Source organism: Diaporthe citri (genome assembly GCF_014595645.1).
Source record: "Diaporthe citri strain NFHF-8-4 chromosome Unknown scaffold_1, whole genome shotgun sequence".
NCBI lineage: Eukaryota > Fungi > Ascomycota > Sordariomycetes > Diaporthales > Diaporthaceae > Diaporthe > Diaporthe citri.
This window is the reverse complement of record NW_025064846.1, coordinates 2,777,428-2,795,088: the sequence shown is the minus strand read 5'-3', so window position 1 is coordinate 2,795,088 and position 17,661 is coordinate 2,777,428. Positions and strand designations below refer to the sequence as shown.

At 55.0% G+C, this 17,661-nt stretch overlaps 5 protein-coding genes and 1 non-coding gene across 6 annotated transcripts; 2 read left to right on the top strand and 4 right to left on the bottom strand.

Annotated features, from left to right (window-relative positions):
- Window positions 1–3,053: 3,053 nt before the first annotated feature.
- INS49_000725 lies at window positions 3,054–3,125 on the bottom strand. Its single transcript has one exon. It is a non-coding gene; the product is annotated as a tRNA-Glu (tRNA).
- A 158-nt stretch (window positions 3,126–3,283) lies between these two features.
- Window positions 3,284–6,972, bottom strand: INS49_000724 (uncharacterized protein; the record flags this gene model as incomplete). Its single annotated transcript, XM_043161561.1, has 4 exons — window positions 3,284–3,815; window positions 4,366–4,838; window positions 6,116–6,411; window positions 6,474–6,972. The coding sequence occupies 4 exons, from the start codon at window positions 6,970–6,972 to the stop codon at window positions 3,284–3,286; spliced, it is 1,800 nt and encodes a 599-aa protein (XP_043030067.1).
- A 2,490-nt stretch (window positions 6,973–9,462) lies between these two features.
- Window positions 9,463–10,098, top strand: INS49_000723 (uncharacterized protein; the record flags this gene model as incomplete). Its single annotated transcript, XM_043161560.1, has 2 exons — window positions 9,463–9,976; window positions 10,058–10,098. 2 exons carry the CDS (start codon window positions 9,463–9,465, stop codon window positions 10,096–10,098), a joined length of 555 nt encoding a protein of 184 aa, XP_043030066.1.
- Window positions 10,099–10,189: 91 nt separating this feature from the next.
- On the top strand, window positions 10,190–11,724 carry INS49_000722 (uncharacterized protein; the record flags this gene model as incomplete). Its single annotated transcript, XM_043161559.1, has 3 exons — window positions 10,190–10,315; window positions 10,557–10,708; window positions 10,782–11,724. 3 exons carry the CDS (start codon window positions 10,190–10,192, stop codon window positions 11,722–11,724), a joined length of 1,221 nt encoding a protein of 406 aa, XP_043030065.1.
- Window positions 11,725–11,781: 57 nt separating this feature from the next.
- Window positions 11,782–12,117, bottom strand: INS49_000721 (uncharacterized protein; the record flags this gene model as incomplete). Its single annotated transcript, XM_043161558.1, has 1 exon — window positions 11,782–12,117. One exon carries the CDS (start codon window positions 12,115–12,117, stop codon window positions 11,782–11,784), a length of 336 nt encoding a protein of 111 aa, XP_043030064.1.
- Window positions 12,118–12,190: 73 nt separating this feature from the next.
- INS49_000720 (uncharacterized protein) lies at window positions 12,191–15,153 on the bottom strand (the record flags this gene model as incomplete). The annotated part of the gene is made up of 3 exons (XM_043161557.1): window positions 12,191–12,783; window positions 12,848–13,169; window positions 14,515–15,153. The coding sequence occupies 3 exons, from the start codon at window positions 15,151–15,153 to the stop codon at window positions 12,191–12,193; spliced, it is 1,554 nt and encodes a 517-aa protein (XP_043030063.1).
- Between the last annotated feature and the right edge of the window lie 2,508 nt (window positions 15,154–17,661).

Sequence of the window (17,661 nt, the reverse complement as noted above, 5' to 3'; positions counted from 1 at the left end):
TGGACGCGCGAACAGACACCCGAGCCCACCAGATCTGATCCGATCTCCTCGGCTTGTGGCCTCACCACCAGGTACGGCTCTTTGTGTTGCATGAAGCAATGGAGGGAGAGAAAGAGAGCGTGCTCGAGTTAGCTAACCAGGGCGTGTTGTGAGAAGCGTAAGCAGTCTGCTGTGTTCTTTGGAAACCAAACCCAACAGAGCAGTTTCAAGCCGAATTGGAGACCAGGCCAAGTATCCATCTGACCACCAGCCTGCAGCCCGCAGCCTGCAGCTCTCTGCAGACAGACAAAGGCCCGACAGGTCTGGCAGTCGACCGAGTCTGGAGATTCTGGAGTCTGGAGAAGTGTGGTCCTTCCGGGATGGGCAAATGCTTCCACATTGGCCTGCTGTACTATGTGTACATAGGTACCTAGGTAGTGCGTGCATGTACCTGGGGCAGGTACCTGAGAAGGCAGGTAGGTGCCTCGCTGGGGCCGTAACCCCCCTGCCCGGAAGCACTTGGTCTCTTGGAACCCACAAAGAGGAGGGCAGGAAGGTTCCCACCACCCATCCACCTGCCCGGATTGCGTTTCTCTGACGGAGCAGCTCGCTCCAGTCGCTGCAGTCGCTCCAGTCGCTCCAGCGATTGCGTGTGCATGGTTAAACCAGATTTGGGGTGGGTGCAGCTGGCTGGGTGCAACGCTGGGATTGGCGATGCTCCCGAGCAATCATGCCATACATGACAATACTATGGAGAGCTATACAACTTCAATTTCGTGGCGAAGCTTGGAAGGACAGCGGAACAAGACCGGAGCAGCCATGCGCTTCTTGTCATCTTCGCGACCGCTCTCGGAACTTGCGCGTGTGTTCCTGGTGTCCGTCCAGCCGAGGGAAACATTCTTCCCTGCTCGTATTCTTTCTTGCTGCCCAGACCTGCACACTACCTGGACTGCCTGGTTGAAGGTCCTTGAACACATTCTTTTTTTGTGGTGCAGCATACGAGTTAATCGCGTCGGCCCCTGTCGATCGCTGCTTCCTGGACGGGCACAACGGGCAGCACACACAGCAACAACAGCATGGCATTTCGGCACCGTCGTCGGCAATCAGAATTTGCTCCGTCTCCCTGCCCTGTCCCCCCCCCCCCCTTTACCCCTGCCACTGAGTCCTTTGATTGAACTACACTGCACGTACAGTAACTCCGAGGTCTGCTCCCGAGCCTGTCCACGCGTGAATTAATTCCCGTCCTCGCGTCCGTCCCACACCCGCGAATCAACAGAGCCACCGGCCATGTGGGGACCTCATTCATCGACGGAATCGTCCAGGCCTCCGGGTCTTGACTATGCGGCATGCACCGTCTGTCTCTCTCTTGTCCGTCCCCTCGTCCTATTTTTGGCTGGCGTGGAGCCCCCTGACCCTGGGGGCATGCGATCATCATCACGATCTCCAGGGCTCCTGGGGCTCACCTGTGCCTTGCAGCACTTTTCCACTCCCGACGCGCTTGCTTGCATCCAAGGACCCATCATACCGGTCCATGATCTACGGTATGCCTGGAGGCAACCCTGAAGACACCGCACACGACACCCCGGCCCAGCCCAGCCCAGTGCAGATCTGCATTTGCAGGTTTCCCCCCAAAAGGACCCTGGGATTCCCTTTCGTCAGACCCTCTGGCGGTTTGCGCTGACAGTCCTTGGCAAGCACAGCGGCACGTCACCCAATGTCATGCTGATGGGTTCCAACACCAATGCCTGCTCGTTTTGGCAGGCCCAGTCTAAACATCATGCATGATCCAATGCCTCATGGCATCACTGCTCACCACTAGCTCGACAGTTGCGTCAATGTTCCGTGAAACTTTCCAGCCCTGATTGAGGCAGACGTCAGATGCCATCCCGCGCCAACCTCCTTTTTCGCCGTCTCCTCCGAGAAACATTGGCGACAAAGGGCCTCTTGTTAGTTCAATTCGAGTTTTTTGGGTCCAGGAATCGCCTCCCGGAGGAACCGCCGTGCATTGCGGCGTGTCACATTGCAGCATTGCGGCCCGCAGTGAACACCCGACACTTCTCCCGCTGCAGAAAAAACAATCAATGCTTTTGCGATAGTATGTGGACTACCATGTGCAGCGGGCCGTGCAATGCGGCCGCCGGACCCCTCCTGCTCTCAGGCCATCCTCGAGCCTCAGTGCGCCAAGTCGATAGTTTGCTCCGAGTAGTTGGGTACGGTGTTTTCCGTTACCTAACGCCATGCTCGTGTTGGTGAGGCGTGCTGGATGCAGGTATGAGGACACACACACACACGCAACTACCAGTGCAGAGTCTGTCCCGCATAGTTGCAACGGCCCCCAACGACGCCGCCGCAGCATTCGCTAATCGGTCCGCTCCGGGCACGAACGTGGTCAGACTCGTTGTCGTGGACAGCCAACTCCGCGTGCTAGCAATCTCGGGCTGCAGGAGCTGAAGAAGCACGTCCAAACTCTGCATGCTTGGTCTGCTTACTACGGGTTTCACGATGCGTTCTGGATCTTTCCGTGCATCGCTCTATTGGCGTTCTTCCGTACCAACTCTCTTTATCCACCCCACAACCATCCTGCCCTCGGAGACGCCAACGCGCCGTCGTGGTGGCCCCCTACTATGGCTGTGCGTCTGAGCGGTATTCTATTCCGAGCGTAACTCACGAGTCAGCACGGGCGAGCTGGTAGGTAACACTGTTTGCTGCTCTAGCCTACCTGGTACTCTGCTCGGTTCACCCTGGAGATCTCGACTCACTCGCGGACTGACTAAACAACACCGGTAGTACATCAGCCGTGGTTCACATGCTGGACTCCCCTGAATCCGACGCCTGATTCACCCATCGTCAGGCAATATCTGCACTGCATGACTGCGCATGGAAACCTACCGACCACACGGTCTTTCGGCAACGCGGCAGCCGATGACAGCCTGGCAAGGGAAGGTGTTGCCAGCGATTCGGTCATACACGCTACGCTGCTAGACGTTGCTCTGGGGCGGGCTGCCCTTCCCAGAGTCCTACGGAACACAAGACGGCGACAATGGGCGAGGCAAAAAGAGGGCAAAACGAATGTCCTCGGATACGGGGAATCGAACCCCGAGCTGGTGAGTGAGAGTCACCGATGTTAACCATTACACCATATCCGACTACGGTGTGAGGACCTGTTGATATTTTCATGGATTTTCGTGGGCTACATGAATCAAGGGCAAGGCGGCTTGGCTGTGTGGAGCCGTCTTCAGTTTTGACAAGTCGGAGTGACCCACCACCCACCAGCCCTGAACCCAACAAGGTTGCCCATTTTCGATCAACTATCACTCCCTGTCTTGGACTTGGTCGACTTTGAACGCCGGACCGACCACCTCGACATGGTAACAGCCTGCTTCCGCGCCATATATGCTAGATACGGCCAATGCTTATCGTCCTCTTGCTGCGAAGGTGACTGGGTGTAATGGCTGTTTCCCACAGGGGAGACATCCAGCTCGAACACAGGCTGCATCGAATCCGCGGGGGACGCGATCATGTTATCGAGTTCGTGAATGACGGGCTGGATGGTCTTGCTGGGCAGGGTCTTCTGCTCGAACATGGTTGCGACTTGCTGGTTCAGAGGCGTGAAGGGTGTGTCTACGGTGGGCGACGCCTGCACCGGGCTGGGCAGGCTCACCTGGCTCGAGTGTCGGCTGAGGCCCGGTGGCGAGAGCAAGGGCGAATACGGCGAGAGCGGTGATACAGCATGCGCAGAGTTGCTCGGGTCGAGAGTCGCCGATCGCGCCCGTTGCGAGACCTCTGGGATCAAGGCCTGGAGACCAACAAGCGGAGGCAGAGGGGTAGTGGTGATCCTGGGACGTCGGGAGCTGCTGTTGAAGCGAGAAAGCGGAAGTTCGCGCGTGACCATACCACGCGCCGTCGGGTGCTCAGTGTCTCGTGCGCCGTGTCCGGCTTCTTTTACCTGCTCTGAAGTGGAGTGGCATGGTGGTCCGGGGACACCGTTCTGTCTGCACTGCTGCCGCTTGGTTCGGTTGCGGGTAAGTTGGTTGCCCAGGGCCCATGATGCGCAGATCCAAAGGTTTGTATGTCAAGTGAGGGTGAGTTCGAGGGGTTCCTTCGTTTCGAGTCCTTGGACGAGCGGTAAGCCCACTCATCATCTCGCCAGGCCATGATCCGACGGATTGCTCGGAAAAGGTAAGTGTCTCCGACTTGCCGTCGTCGTGCTCGTTGATAAACGGCATCATTATAGCTCCAGATGGTGATGATGATGTGATAGCAACACCAATCTGTGCGTTCTCTGCTGTGTTGACAGCTGGTGTCGTCACAGACGCGCAGGGCACCGCTTGCAAACACCTCCTCGGCCTCTGCAGGATTGACTGTATCAGGCTGACATTCTCGAACTCGCTGTGCCGCTGCTGCCACCACGACCCGGTTGCATCATGCCTCCTCCTATCATCCTCGCTGATGTCTGCCGAGCCGTAGACGAGGAACTTTTCCAGCTGGTCGAGGGCAGACAGAACGGCGGTATGCTGCGCGGTCAAGGCCAGCGTCCAGGAGAACAACTCGTCTGGAGACAGGCCCGGTCTTGCGGCTGCGGCTGCCCCTGACACCGGCGAAGAAAGGCTACTCCTTTTCCTCAGGTTCTTCAGCCGTATTATTGAAGTCCGTGGCGGCTCGCACGGCGGCCACCGATGCCGCTCCAGGAACGGGCCGAGCTCGTAAATGCTGCGCGTGGCGGCTGTGATTGCACCATTGATCTGGCTAAGCACCGGCCGGGCGGTGTCAATCTCCTCGAAGGCCTGAAGATTGTCGTTTCGTAGTGAAATGAGATACTGGGTGTCATTCCGCAGGATCAACACGAGATTGAAACAGGCCTGAGCCTCGTCAGAAGTCGAAGTCCGAGGTTCGGATCTGGCCTCATGCTCGGAGGAGGCACGGGGGGTTTGCGGCTGGTGGTCGCTCGCGGGCGGAAATGTGCTGGCCCTCCCCAACAGCATCTTCGGGTAAACTCTCTGTACGATGGAATTCCAACAATCTCCCTCGCCCATCCTTTCAAATGCAAGAGGAACTCCTAATCTTTTCAGCTCTCTCTTGTCGCCGCCAACGTGACAAGGAGGAAAACAGTCAGCACGGAGCGGGGGACCGCTTATTGAGACAGAACACCCGGTGGTAAGACTTTAAGACCCGGGTGCCAACTTTTTTTTTGTTCTGTCATCTGTCTTTCGATGCCCGTGGCTGGGTCGGGCCCGAGGAAAGCCACGCCCTCTCACAAGCCGACCTTTTTGATCCCAAGAAAAACAAGGGCGAATCATTTCTCCATTGGTGTGTGGGCTTGCATGGAGGGGCTCCGGCCGCAGGAGGCAGGCAGGCCATATATTGCGGCCATGCACGCGGGCAGGCTCGCAGGCCATTGGCCACTTGGCATGCAGAGCGAGCAGCATTGTCTACGCATGGAGAAAGTCAGCACAAACCAGCCCGGCACGCCATGCAGGTCAGCCAGCGCACGCAAATGCAAGGGAGGGAGAAACGCGCGCAAAAGACAACAGCACTAGCAAGCAATCGGGCTGCGCTTGCGCTTGTTTGCCGGCGCGCGGCCCACTCAGGTGACAGGTCCTCCTGCATGTTACCAAAGGTAGGCGCAGTGGTTCCCCAAAAGGCGGACTAACGATATGCTGGCGGGCTCAAACGGGACACTGGTGGCTCGGCTGCCTGCTTTCTCGCTGTTTCTTGTTGCGGCCACGCTGTAACCCGAGGCTTCCAATTCCTCATCACCGCCACCGCACCGTTCGTGGGGTTGGGCAGCAAGTTCTTTGCTTTCCCACGCGGTCCCGTGGCCCCGGTCCCTGCGGGTCCTTAGGATTCATTCCTTCGCGAGAACAAGTGGATATCACGGCAGGCTTCAGTCCACACCCGGACCCGAGACGGCGGTCTACAAAGGCGAGGATCAAATTTATGTGGACCCCGATCCTAATTCTCATGATTTTCCCTCCCCCTCTCCATGCCTATCGATTTCCTTGTCTAATACTGTAATACTGCGTTTCGTTGGGTATTTCCCCCCTGCCACACCGGTCCCATCAACGGGTTACACGCGATCCAACTCGGGAGGGATCGTCATTTCCGGCTGACACCTGACGCCCTGACTGTCGCTTACTTTCACCAATCCCGGGCACACCACGACGTATCTGCCATCCCCTGACCCGAACTCCCATGTGAAATCTTCCGGCTGGGAGAAGATGGTATGGCCGATTAGTGCGCACTCGGTTACAACGTTCTTCAGATTATGTTCCTGGTCTTTGCGGTTCTTCTCGTCGACGAAGACCCATAGAAATCGATTCATCTCCTTGACGAGCTGTCTTGCCCGCAGGTCTATTACTGCGTAGTAGGGGACGCTTGACTGGAGCAGAAAAGCTGTGAGCTGGCGCCAGCGTGTGAGGGCAACGGAGATGGCTGGCGAACTTGTCAGTTGACCTGCGTCTGCGTCTCAAGAGTGGAGGTGTCCCGGGAAATACCTTCAGGGTCGCCCACGTCCTTTTCGCATGGCGGCATCTCTTGCACCAAGCTTGAAACCGAGGGCGGTAGCATTGATATTTTACCAGCCCACTTGACCGACAGGCTCCCGAATATAACCCTCGCGATGATATGCTGCAGAGCTGTAACCCGCTTATTTGGATCCATGGCCATGGCCTCCAGCTGACCGGTCGTGGGCACCGTGCTTTCCCCGCTGCGAAGGCCCAGATTCCATAGCACCAGGTCCAGCGGCTCTCTGGGATGCCTCACACCCGTGACATAGTTTTCCTCGACGTGCTGCAGGATCAGACGGCCCAGGCGCTCCAGCTCAGTCTCCAACTCCTTGTCCGACTTGGGCACCGACAGGAACTGGTCCAGGTCTGAGACACCCGCGACCGGCTCGATGGGCGTGGCCATGGCGGCTCGGGAATCGGGGCTCCTGACCCCGGCGGGTGGCTCGACCTCCTCTCCCGCGGCGGGTCTCTTGCGCTTTCCGGGCATGAAGACGGAGGCTAGCAGGCCGATGATCAGCCCTGCAATGGGACACCCTACCGCGATCCCTAATACGGCACCGTTGCTGAGCCTATTGCCTGGGATAGAGGCCGGGGCTGCAGGGAACGAGGCGTTGGTGATCCGGGTGTCTGGTATGATAGTGGCGGAAGTACCGGGCGTTGTGGGACTTTGGAGTATACTTGAGGCAGATACTATTTAACACGAAGAAAGTTGTAAGGCTGAACTGCTGAATGTGCTCGGCGCCGGATCCGAGAAGGATGTCAAGCTAAGAAAGACAGAAGTGTTCGGTGGGGATGGAGCAGGCGGACTAGATACCAGACCTGTTTATACCACGGCACTTGCACTTGACGACGCTGCCACGAGACCGACGTCGGTCGTCGTAATTTCGACAGGTGCGTCCGCCGCCATCATCGAAGCAGCCGCGTCCCCAGCAGGGGCAGCAGCAGGAGCGTTCGGCGCTGCGGTAGTAGATAATGAGGTCATGCCGTCCGTGGCGTTTCGAGCAGTTGTGCTTCACGGAAGGAATCGGCCGGAGTTCTGACTGGGAATTGAGCGGTCAGAACATCTTAACGCCAAGTAACGGCAGTTGCTGACTTGATATCGATACATATCTCAAGGGTAAACAAGGACTGGAAAGGGAAGTGACAGGTCAGGTGCAAATATGCAAGATGCAAGCGATATGCAAGACCTGGCTGAACAACCAGGGTGGGCTTTCAGCTGTTGACTTTGCCCCACCCGCACTCTCCCCTTTTGACAGACCGACAACGGTGCGATCTGCGGAATCGACCGTAGGAAAGAACAATTGCGACTGGTCATTCTTGCTGGTCTCTTTTCAGTTGAAGTACCGGGCTGTGATCGCGGCCAACACTGCACTGGCCGCCTTTGCTGTGTACAGAAGTGCGCTTCGAAAAGGGAAAGGAAGATAGCGTGCATCTGCGTATCTCGTGACCTGTCGCGTTTATAAGGTTACCTAGGTGTAGATATGAACGCCGCTGTTGGTGCGCACGTGCAAGGTGATCGGTCCATCCGTGATCAAGGACCACATGTCCAGCGGCGGGCGTTTTCGGCCTTCTCGGAGCTTGTACGCATGATGTGTCAGGTGTAGCAGTCTCCGAGGGACTAGAAGTAGATGGACCGCCCCTGGGCCACAGCTACAGAGGCCCTAAATAATGAGAGAACCAAGGTTGTCATGAAGCGATGTTTTCCTCAGGATGGTACAGCTGAGGCCTGACCAAAGGGGGGGGGGGGTTCAAGATTCTGTGACGCAACCTGTTCAAATGATTGATTCGCCTTGATGTTGGGCATATTTGGCAAACAATCGGAAGGTAAGGCAAAAATTTAGAACTTTGAGTTGAACAGCAAGGCCTACGTTTTTGACTTGTAAGCTTGATGAATTCCAGAATTACCTGAACACATCATGAGTAACTGAAATGCCAATCACAGACCAGGGAGTATCATTCAAATATCACGAGCTCCAAGGGTCACCACCCCTCTTCTGCCCCCTTCCATCTGAACTGTCAATTCAGTCGAGAGTAGTACTGGACGGTTCTGGCGCTTGTGCTGTGCCGCTGGCCATCTTCAACTTGAGGGGCTCAAGTAGACCAATTGGAGCAAGGAGTCATATGCAGTTGGTGAGTGAAGCCCTCCAGGAAGCAGGCCGAGCCCGGGCTGTGCTGCAGGGGCTTCACCTTGATACGTCGCAAGCTGTCTGGATCTGCCCGAAGTGGGAATACTGGCCGTATAGCTGCGTGTGTGGGAAGGCTGGCAAGGCAGAACTCTGCGTGAGATGGTGTGAGCTGGCGCTGGCCACCGTTGCAATGTTTGGAGTCACCTCCTGACGCGGCCTCTAGGCCACCGCTCCAATCAATGCTATTATCCTGCAGTCTACCTCAAGTATATAGTCAGCCTGCGTCGTAATTCAAAGTTATTATCCCAAGAATTGGTACTGAAAGGCATCGCGCCCAGAAGTCCGAGGCTCATCTGGATCCCAGAATTTGATTCAGCTCACAACTATATCCTTCGGCCCTTTCCTTTAGTTCCCCCTCTGAACGTGAAGAACTTGCTTAGAAGGAACTCATTTATCCTAACTTCCTTGACGGTTTGCTTCCGAGAAATGACCCGCGTGATGAGGATCTCCAATTGACCTACCTTTGGCTCTTTCGTCTCCTAATTGAATTGTAGACACTCCCAGTCAGGTCGAGGCTATCCCGATCCACATCCGGTCCATCGAGAGGTATCACGCCTTCTACCACAGTGCTCCCCGAGTGGCTTCCTCCGACGCGATCTCCGACGGACCTGCCGAGACCAACAGTAACCCATCCAATCCAGTTGTTTCTGAAGAGAATGATGAAGGCTGGCAGACTCCCTTTCCGTCAATAGAACGCAGTGCAAGCCCAACATGTACAGCCACAACTGATCTGAACAGTTCACCGGTTCTGGCTCCATCACGGACTCCATCTGACGTCCAGGAGCGGAACAATGGGACTCCCACCGACCGCGAGACCAGTAGCTGGCGGCCGCAAGGGGGACGGGCCTGAGCTGGGCGCAGGCATGTTCATCTTGCCGGGCCTGGTGTTCATCGAGGAGCCCGTTACGGCCGCGGGCGGCGTCAGGGGCTCCGACGCCATCACGCGCGAGTTCGATGCCACGTACGGCGCCGGCAACGGCGAGGCGGTCAGCGTCGCCCAGGCCACGGCGCCGTTTGCGAGGCGCATCGTGCCGCTGCTCCAGATGATGCCGCGGCCAGAGGGCATGCCGCCGCAGAATGCGCCACCTTTGAGTAGCATCGGTGTCATCGAAAAGTGGCTGAAGAGGGAGTATGTGGTTGATGGTGAGAAAGGGTCCAAGATAACGGTGGAGGGCGTCTGGCTGGGCGGCGAGACGATCACGCCGGCGCTCTGCAACCATGTCTGGACGTGGAGGGACCAGATGACCCCGGCGGCCGTGTTCAATACGGCATACTACGAGGAGGATTTCGTGAAGCAAGTTATGGGTACGTACTTGAAATGGTATCGGGGCGACCCAGATTTAATTCCTAACCCTGCTTAACCATCTCGCTGCTTACTACCTGCAGAGATCAGGCACCAGTCGCAGATCCAGAGGCATTACGTATAAAGAACGAAGGCCAAGTTCTCTACTTTGAAGACACAAGTCACTGTTGTCATCTTCGCTTTGAGACAAGTCAATTGTGCAAACAGTTCGTGCCATGGTTCTCGACATTGATCCGGCCAACGTCCTGCGGGAGCGAGACCTGGAAACGGTCGAGTACGACCTATACAGGTCTGCAGCCGAACTCGCTGTCCTGGGGGAGGTTGAGTCTGCGCGTGATCTGGTAGGCGTTCTGTATGCAGGAGGGAGCACCGACTGGACAATTTGGTTGGGCGGACCGGCGACTTATGGTGGCCTGGAAAGCATCTGGAAAAGTCCCCCAAGGGCTCAGTGGTCAGAAAGTACGGCAGGCAGCAGACGAAGTGAAAGAGAGCTACGAGGATGATTCTGAGAAAGTTATTTATTTTCCCCAAGTCTTGCTCTCGAAGATGTTCACTGTCAATTGTGATGCTAAGGATACGCAGGAAATCACGTTCGATGCCAACTACCTGGAGAAGTGCCTGGCCACCATTCGTGGGAACGCCGGTACTCCATACCCAGTTGGCACAATTGTCAAAGCTCTCGCTATTTCTTTGACTCTCAATTCAGGCCCAGCCAGGAACAATGTCTTTGCGAAGTGGCGCTCAAGTGCCCAAGACTACTGAAGACTTGGGCCGCCGTCTCAGCGTCTCTGACCTTGATGCGACCAGCATGGATTTGGTCAAGATGGTTGCCGCTGGATGGAGTCGCAGGCTGATCGATGCTCTTGTGGTAGCCGAACAGCTCTGGCCGTATTACATTTGTGGCTTGCTCGCGGACACCGTTGGAATTGGTGCCGAAGAGCTCAGGTCAAAGGGCGAAAACCTGGTCAGGGCATTTTCTGCTCGCCTCAGCCGTGGATACGTGGAGAACCGACTCGAATCGAAGACTTTGAAGGAATTGCTCGATATTGGCGAGAAGAACACCCTCACTGGCCCCGGCTTACGGCGCTGGAAAGAAATGGGCGGCGGTATCCCAGAGACAATGTTTAAGAAACCGGCAACAAGAGAACAAATATCCGAGCTGGAGAGCCGTCTGGAAACTCATCTGACACAAGACTACAAAGGGTTTCTGAGCATCACCAATGGCTTTGGTAGTGGCGACGACATGCAAGAGGGAGTGTACAACGGATACTTTCTCGACCCCGAATTGTTTGCCACGGACAAAGTGGCGTGGCTATCCGAGGATTGGATCGCGCTCCCCTTCGAAATGCTGAAGATCCCGCGGGAAATTGAAGATCCGTATAGGAAACCTTCGGAAGCTTGGGATACAGCCATGCCGCTGTTGAATCGAGTTGTTCATATTGGCAACAGAGACATAGACGACTTGTGGCTGGTGCATCCGGACTTGGTACAGAAGGCGAAAAGGGCGTACCTCGAGATGCTGGAAAACGGGGACGAGATGCAGAAGAAGATCCTCCAGAGAGCCATGAAAGACTTTGCGGGGAGTATGGAGCGATTCACGGAACTGGAGTGGTGCTGTGTCAAGAATTCTTCCGGAGGAGCAGCCACCTCGGCTGTGTTTTCAAGTTTCAGATCGTACCTCGAGAGTGTGGTTGAGGCTTCAGGGGAGGACAAAATGTCATCCACAAATAAGCCATGGTATGCTGATTAATGACTAAGTAGTTTCAATAAATGGTTGGCTCTGTCATACAAGCCGTTGGTGATCAGTTCAGGCTTTTCGTGTTTCGGCGGCGCAAACATGGTTCTGTAATCGTGATTGGACGTAGTCCACCCACACGCCCCCCGGGGGGTTCGTGATGGTGTGGTTGTCCTGGCGGCCTGGCTGAGGGCTCAACAGGAGGGGGCTGAGGTCCTCCGTCTCCAGAGGTAGGATTGTCTGGTTGAACGCCCAGTAGATGACCTGGCCGCCGACGACCGTGGTCAACTTGTAAGTCACATCCGCAGCCTTCGGAATGGTATCTGGGAGGTATGGCTTGATCGCGTTGGGATTGAGGACCTTGACGTTGGCCGTGGTGTTTTGACCAACCTCGTTGATGTATGGCATAGTCGGTTGTGTCGATTGGATTTCCCCGAGGATCTGAAAATCAAGGAGCGCGTTGGCAAAGATCATCTGGGTGTCAGGTGGTACCCGAGATCCGCATCATGTACTTTTTAGGCTGCTCGAGCTTGGCAAGAAGCGTGTACCGTTGCCCGTTGTAGATTTCGAGTGACTGCACCGCCTCAGGCTCGGTGTAGTTACCGTCAGCAGCAATCACGTACATGGTCAGTTCGTCAAGCGAGAACTGGATCTGTTGAAGAGACAAGGAACTAATCAAATCGAACATGACCCAAGTTTCATCACTTGCGGACTTTTGAGAGGCGTTGATGACTTCGATGGAGCCTTCTGTCGCGCTGCAACCGTTGAAGAATTCAGGAGGGATAGCGGCGTAATTTGGCGGTGGCGCACCCGGGGCAGCCAGTTTCGTAATCACTGAAGGAGGAGCACACGACTTGTCTGTCAATACTGTTCCCGGCACAAGGCTCAGAAGCATCTGCCGATTAGGAGTGATGAGGGCTGCCTGCTGCTCCCTGGACAAACAATTGACTTTGCCCTTCCCATTAACCAAGATGGAATCCAAGCAGGGCGTGTCGACGCCTGATTGTTGTGACGACTCCCCTTGAGATATGCCAGGTGTGCCATCGGACCAGGGGTTCTGGAACATCTCAATACCTAGTCATCGCCAGTCAGCCAAACCGTCTTCCATTATGATGAGTTCTTGGGTCTGGGTATGCACCATGGTAGTGAATGGTCGTGTTGAAGGGTGAGGAATTCCTTAGCTTGACGACCACGTTGTCTCCCTGGATGAGTTCCAATTTGGGGCCTGGAAACTGGCCATTGACCATAAACATGTTACGCTCGACGCCATCCGGTGCGTTCTGGGCCCATGTGACGGTGAAATCAAAGTGGCGAGTTGAGGGTTCCTCGCAGGGATCGAACAAATTGGCCTCCGTCTCAGTCACATCTGGTAAACTGGGGATTCCTAAGACGACGGATGATGCCAAGAATACGGCGGCCAAGAAAAGAGCCTTGAGCCGAAACGAGAACACTTGTTGAGCCTACACAGTGGTTCAACAGTCAAGAGTGGATGAGCAAAACTTGGCGGAGGCTGAAGCATCAAGTAGTAAAAGGTGCCGTCGCAACTCATGATCATGTAAATCTATCGCCATGCCCCGGCGTCGTAAAGTTAGACGATGTCATAGCTACTCTCTTCGGCGTTGATACCGAACACCAATTTCGAGATTAATACTACCCATCAGCCTCGCAACTCATAGTTATGAAAGTTGCATCCGTCGGCATTGTTAGACGATGCAACTTTCAGCATGTTCGGCGCTCATACTTAGGCCAAGAACCCGATGAATGATAAAAAGGTATAAAAAAGATCAGAACAAAGGTTAGGATGCCAAGTTGTTTACTTTTTAAAGTTTGTAAAGCAGAACCCGTTGGATAGGCGATTGGACCACGACCTGAAGACCCGACGCACAGACTTCGGGTTCTAGGGCAGCTCCATCCGGGATACGGCAGATCTGCTTGATGTACAACACAGACGTCTCTTCGCATTGTCCGAATGGTGGCCACGGCGTGTTTTCTTGAGGAGCCTCAACCGGGTTTTGTTGTTTACATGATCTCTCGGCCGGTTTGGCCACTAATTCCTCCCACCCGGACGTGGTGGTGTTCTTCGGTCCCGCAGCTTTGCATATGCTCTCGGCTACGCAGCGGCACTGCAGCCCACAGACCCGTTATAAGAGCACCTATAGTATTATGCTTAAAACACAGATTAAACTTTATATATAGCTTGTAAGCCGCTGCTGACGCTCAAGCGCTGATGGAATGCACATTTCAAATGCTTAGGAGCTACTGCAGATAGCGGTATAGCCGAGCTGTATCTAGACTTGACTGTCACAGTATCAGGATTTCCTGTATAGTTGACGTAAGTACTACTGCTTGATTTCGCTAGTGTTCACAATTCTGTAAAGAGTGCTTTTTCCCTCTCGGTAGGCACTATTAGCTCTGCAGAGTTGGTGGAATTTGTCGTACAGGAATTTACCAGACTGCACTTTAGAGTTAATTCAAGAGAAAGCGCACCAATAAACGAACAGATGATGGTTCGCCACGGCGCAGACTAAATTTATTGTTCTCCTCGGTAGGCCAGGGCGCGTTTGCGACATTGAAGCAAATTATCTCCCAGTGGCTGGCCGTTGAATGCCAGTGAGGCGCACTAGTACGGTCACACCACTCTGGTCATCGTCGAACACACACTTGAGCATGGTGCTATTGGAAATCCCGGGCAGAGCCAGTCTGATTACTCTGCAATCAAATGCACATCTATGTCGATCTCATCATCCCAGCCCTCTTTTCTCAAAGCCCACCAAACATTCGCATCACAACCTTCTGGGTTCCCACCTCCATGTTCACGTCTCCCGTGTAGCCGACCATGCCCTGACCAAAAGGTGCAAAGGCCACAGCAGTCTCGTTCTGATTGACGGGCTCGGGGGCAAATACCAACGACTGTGTAAGCGAGTCCTCAGTGGGCAGATACCAGGCGTGCTCGCGCTGCACCCTCTTCAGGAACACCGCCTTCTGGCTGTACATCTTTTGCAGCGCCGCCACCTGCCCCTTCAGGGTCGAAGCAGACTCGTTGAGCGTGAGGTCCGTCCGGTGGTAGGAGCCCGGCTGCCAGGGCAGGCCCCACGCCTGCTTGAAGAAGTCCTCCAGATCGTCCATGCGGATGTTGCTGGAGAAGCAGTAGCTCATGACGACGGTGCCGCCAGCCCGCGCGTACGCCACCACGCGGTCCAGGAGCGCCTTGTTGCCGGGCTGTGATACGCCGGGATCGGTGACGAGGATCCCGTCGGGCGGGGACGCGGCGTTCTTGTCGAGGTAGCTGAGGGCCCCTTTGGCTGTGCGGGCGCGCTTGAGGTCGGCGTAGTTCGAGAGGTGGTCAAGGCCGGCGCCGAAGCTGGTGGGATCGTCGCACATGTCTTGCATCCATTTCTCGCCGATGGAGAGAATGAGGATGACGGGCTTTGTGGATGTTGCCATCTTGCTCAAGGGTGAAGTATTCCGCGGCAAACGAGTGCTTCCTGGGCGCTGCAGTTGTGGTGCGTCAACAGGACGTATGACTGACTGTCGTAGTTCTCAATGAGTTTGAGACGCAATATAAGATTGGCGAACACAGCGTGGGTAGGTTGTTCCTTCCATCTTAAAAGTAAAGAGTGAGGAGAGGGCATGGAACTTGTTCAAGTTTGTTTGATCCCTTGTTGGGCGTTTGTTTAGGTAAGCAATCGGGCATCAATTGTGTCCCGTTTGCCTGATAGCAATGTTTGTTAAGTATCCTAAGGCACTGAAGTAATCGGCTTTTATTGCGTTTATCCAGAATGGTTGTCTGGCGAAAGTCATATGAGACTGCAGGAGAAGTGTGTAGAAGCTCCTAACTTTGTCGCAGCATTGTACCTGATACCGAGTCAAGGACGCAGTCAGAGTACCTGTTTTGGCCCGTCTCTCAATCTGACACTTGGGTAGGATTTCCTGATGAAGGACTGGCGTTTGCCAAATATATAGCAACTGGGTAAGAACAAACAGGGCAGTCGACACACAACTACAGCACGTTTTCTATGTTGTGCAATTGGCTTGTCCGCACTGCCTGCGCAGGAACTTGAAGTGCATGGGTGACACTTGAACTGTACTTCTCTTCGACCAACCTCAATGGATCTGCATGGGTAGGAATGGCTTGACACGTATTCCTAGCTTTTGTCTTCGCGCCAAAGTGGCGATGGGCTCCAAGTGGGCATTGGAAAGGCGGCGGCATTTACACCATTTGGACAGGGTCGCTTTGCTTGTCTGGGCCGCGCCTGACCAAGCAAAAAGTGGCCCTCATTCTGACTCGTCTCATTTGGCTCTTTGACAATAACCTTGGTGGTGGAAGAGGAAACGCCAAAACTTGAAGAGGGCCGGGAGTGCTCAAGTGGTGCCTGGACGAATTCCAGCTGATGGACTGCTTTGTTGGCGACGGAGATGATTCGTCTGTACTTTTCAAGTTCAGGGCGCTATGGAGGACACGAGGGCAGAAACGCAACCCACGGTACTATCTACATGCCATGCTGCATATTCTCTCGTGCTGTAGAGCACTTGCAAACACTGGCTAATAATGACCTTCAACTATGATTGAAGTTGCTCCTCCGCAAGAACTACCGTAGCTCTAGTGTTGAAGGACCGAGAATATGGAGCAAGAGCCGAGCGCGTTGTGGAAAATAAGTCTCCACCGCGTTGACCTGATCTGTAGCAAAGTACTTTTGGGATCGGCCCATGGGCGCAGAGTGCGTGACGAAGACAATCTCAGAATTTACTCCATGTGCTTGTCAGAGAGACCATGCGATTTATCTATTGGTCAAGTGGAAGGTGTGGTCCTTCCGCAAAAGCTGCTGGACAGGTCCCTCTACGAAGGCGACGATGTGCAATCAGATGCAAGGGAACCAGGCAGGGCTCGATAGTCACAAGGCGGTTCTGCGCTCACTGTGAACATGCCGTTGTGGAAGGCATCCGCTTGGTGCAGATCATTACCGCAGTGATGGACACGTTTGCGTCCTGGAAACGTGGACTGCACGTTAGTTAGTACACGTGTTTCTCCCTGTACGCTGGATCGTCGCTTTCAGCAGTGTAATTTTGCCCCATAGGAGATACTAAACAAGATGCTAAGGTCGTCACGAGTTTTATATGTGGGGGTGCTCAATTGGTGGGTGCAGTTTGGCATCTTAAGAATGGGATAAATACAGAAGGGCTGTGCCACCCGGAATAGCAACCAGTGGGCCGAGCAGGCAGAAGAATTGCAGTGACACTTATTCCTCGAGGTTCAAGGGTCCTGTTGTCTTTCAGGGCTGACAGAAGCGCCCCTTTCCCTCTTCCCCGGCCAATCCACGGGTGGCTCTTTCCTCCAGAGCGAGGGTAGGATTGCTTGCCCGTGGCCCGCACTTCGCCTGCCCCACAGTCCAATCACATACCGCCAATCCTTCGACCATCACCAACTTCCCTCCGTAGCCAACGGCAGTCATGTCTGATGGAGTGATGGGGAGGGGGGACCACCTGCTGACATGTCATGCGATTCGAGCATCGTTGCAGCTCTGGCGAGCCTGGGTTAATATCCTCAACGAAAGTCCCAAGTGATCAGCATGCGCGTTTTCAGCTGCATGGGGTGTCCCGCCCCCCCCCCCAGCGCTCCTTCCCCCCCCCCACGGCAGCCAGCCCGGCTGTGCCACAAACGTGCGTGTGGAAACGGTAGGATTTGACGTCTTACCTCCATTGGCATTGGGTCTCACCTCAAACCCCCTCCTCAGCTCCGACGACACACGATCCTCGCGGGCTGCTTACATTGACAGACACGTCACTCCAAGGGCTTGTGGGCGCCTTTGACTCCGACTCTTGCCGTCCAGCTGAAGCCAGACCGTCCGTCCCTTTGTCGCCGGCAGTCGAGCGAGGCGCCGGTTCCCCATCGGGCTGAGGGTCCAGGACCACCTCCTTCGCGGCTGTTTAATATTAGAGTTCTGACCCCTGGCT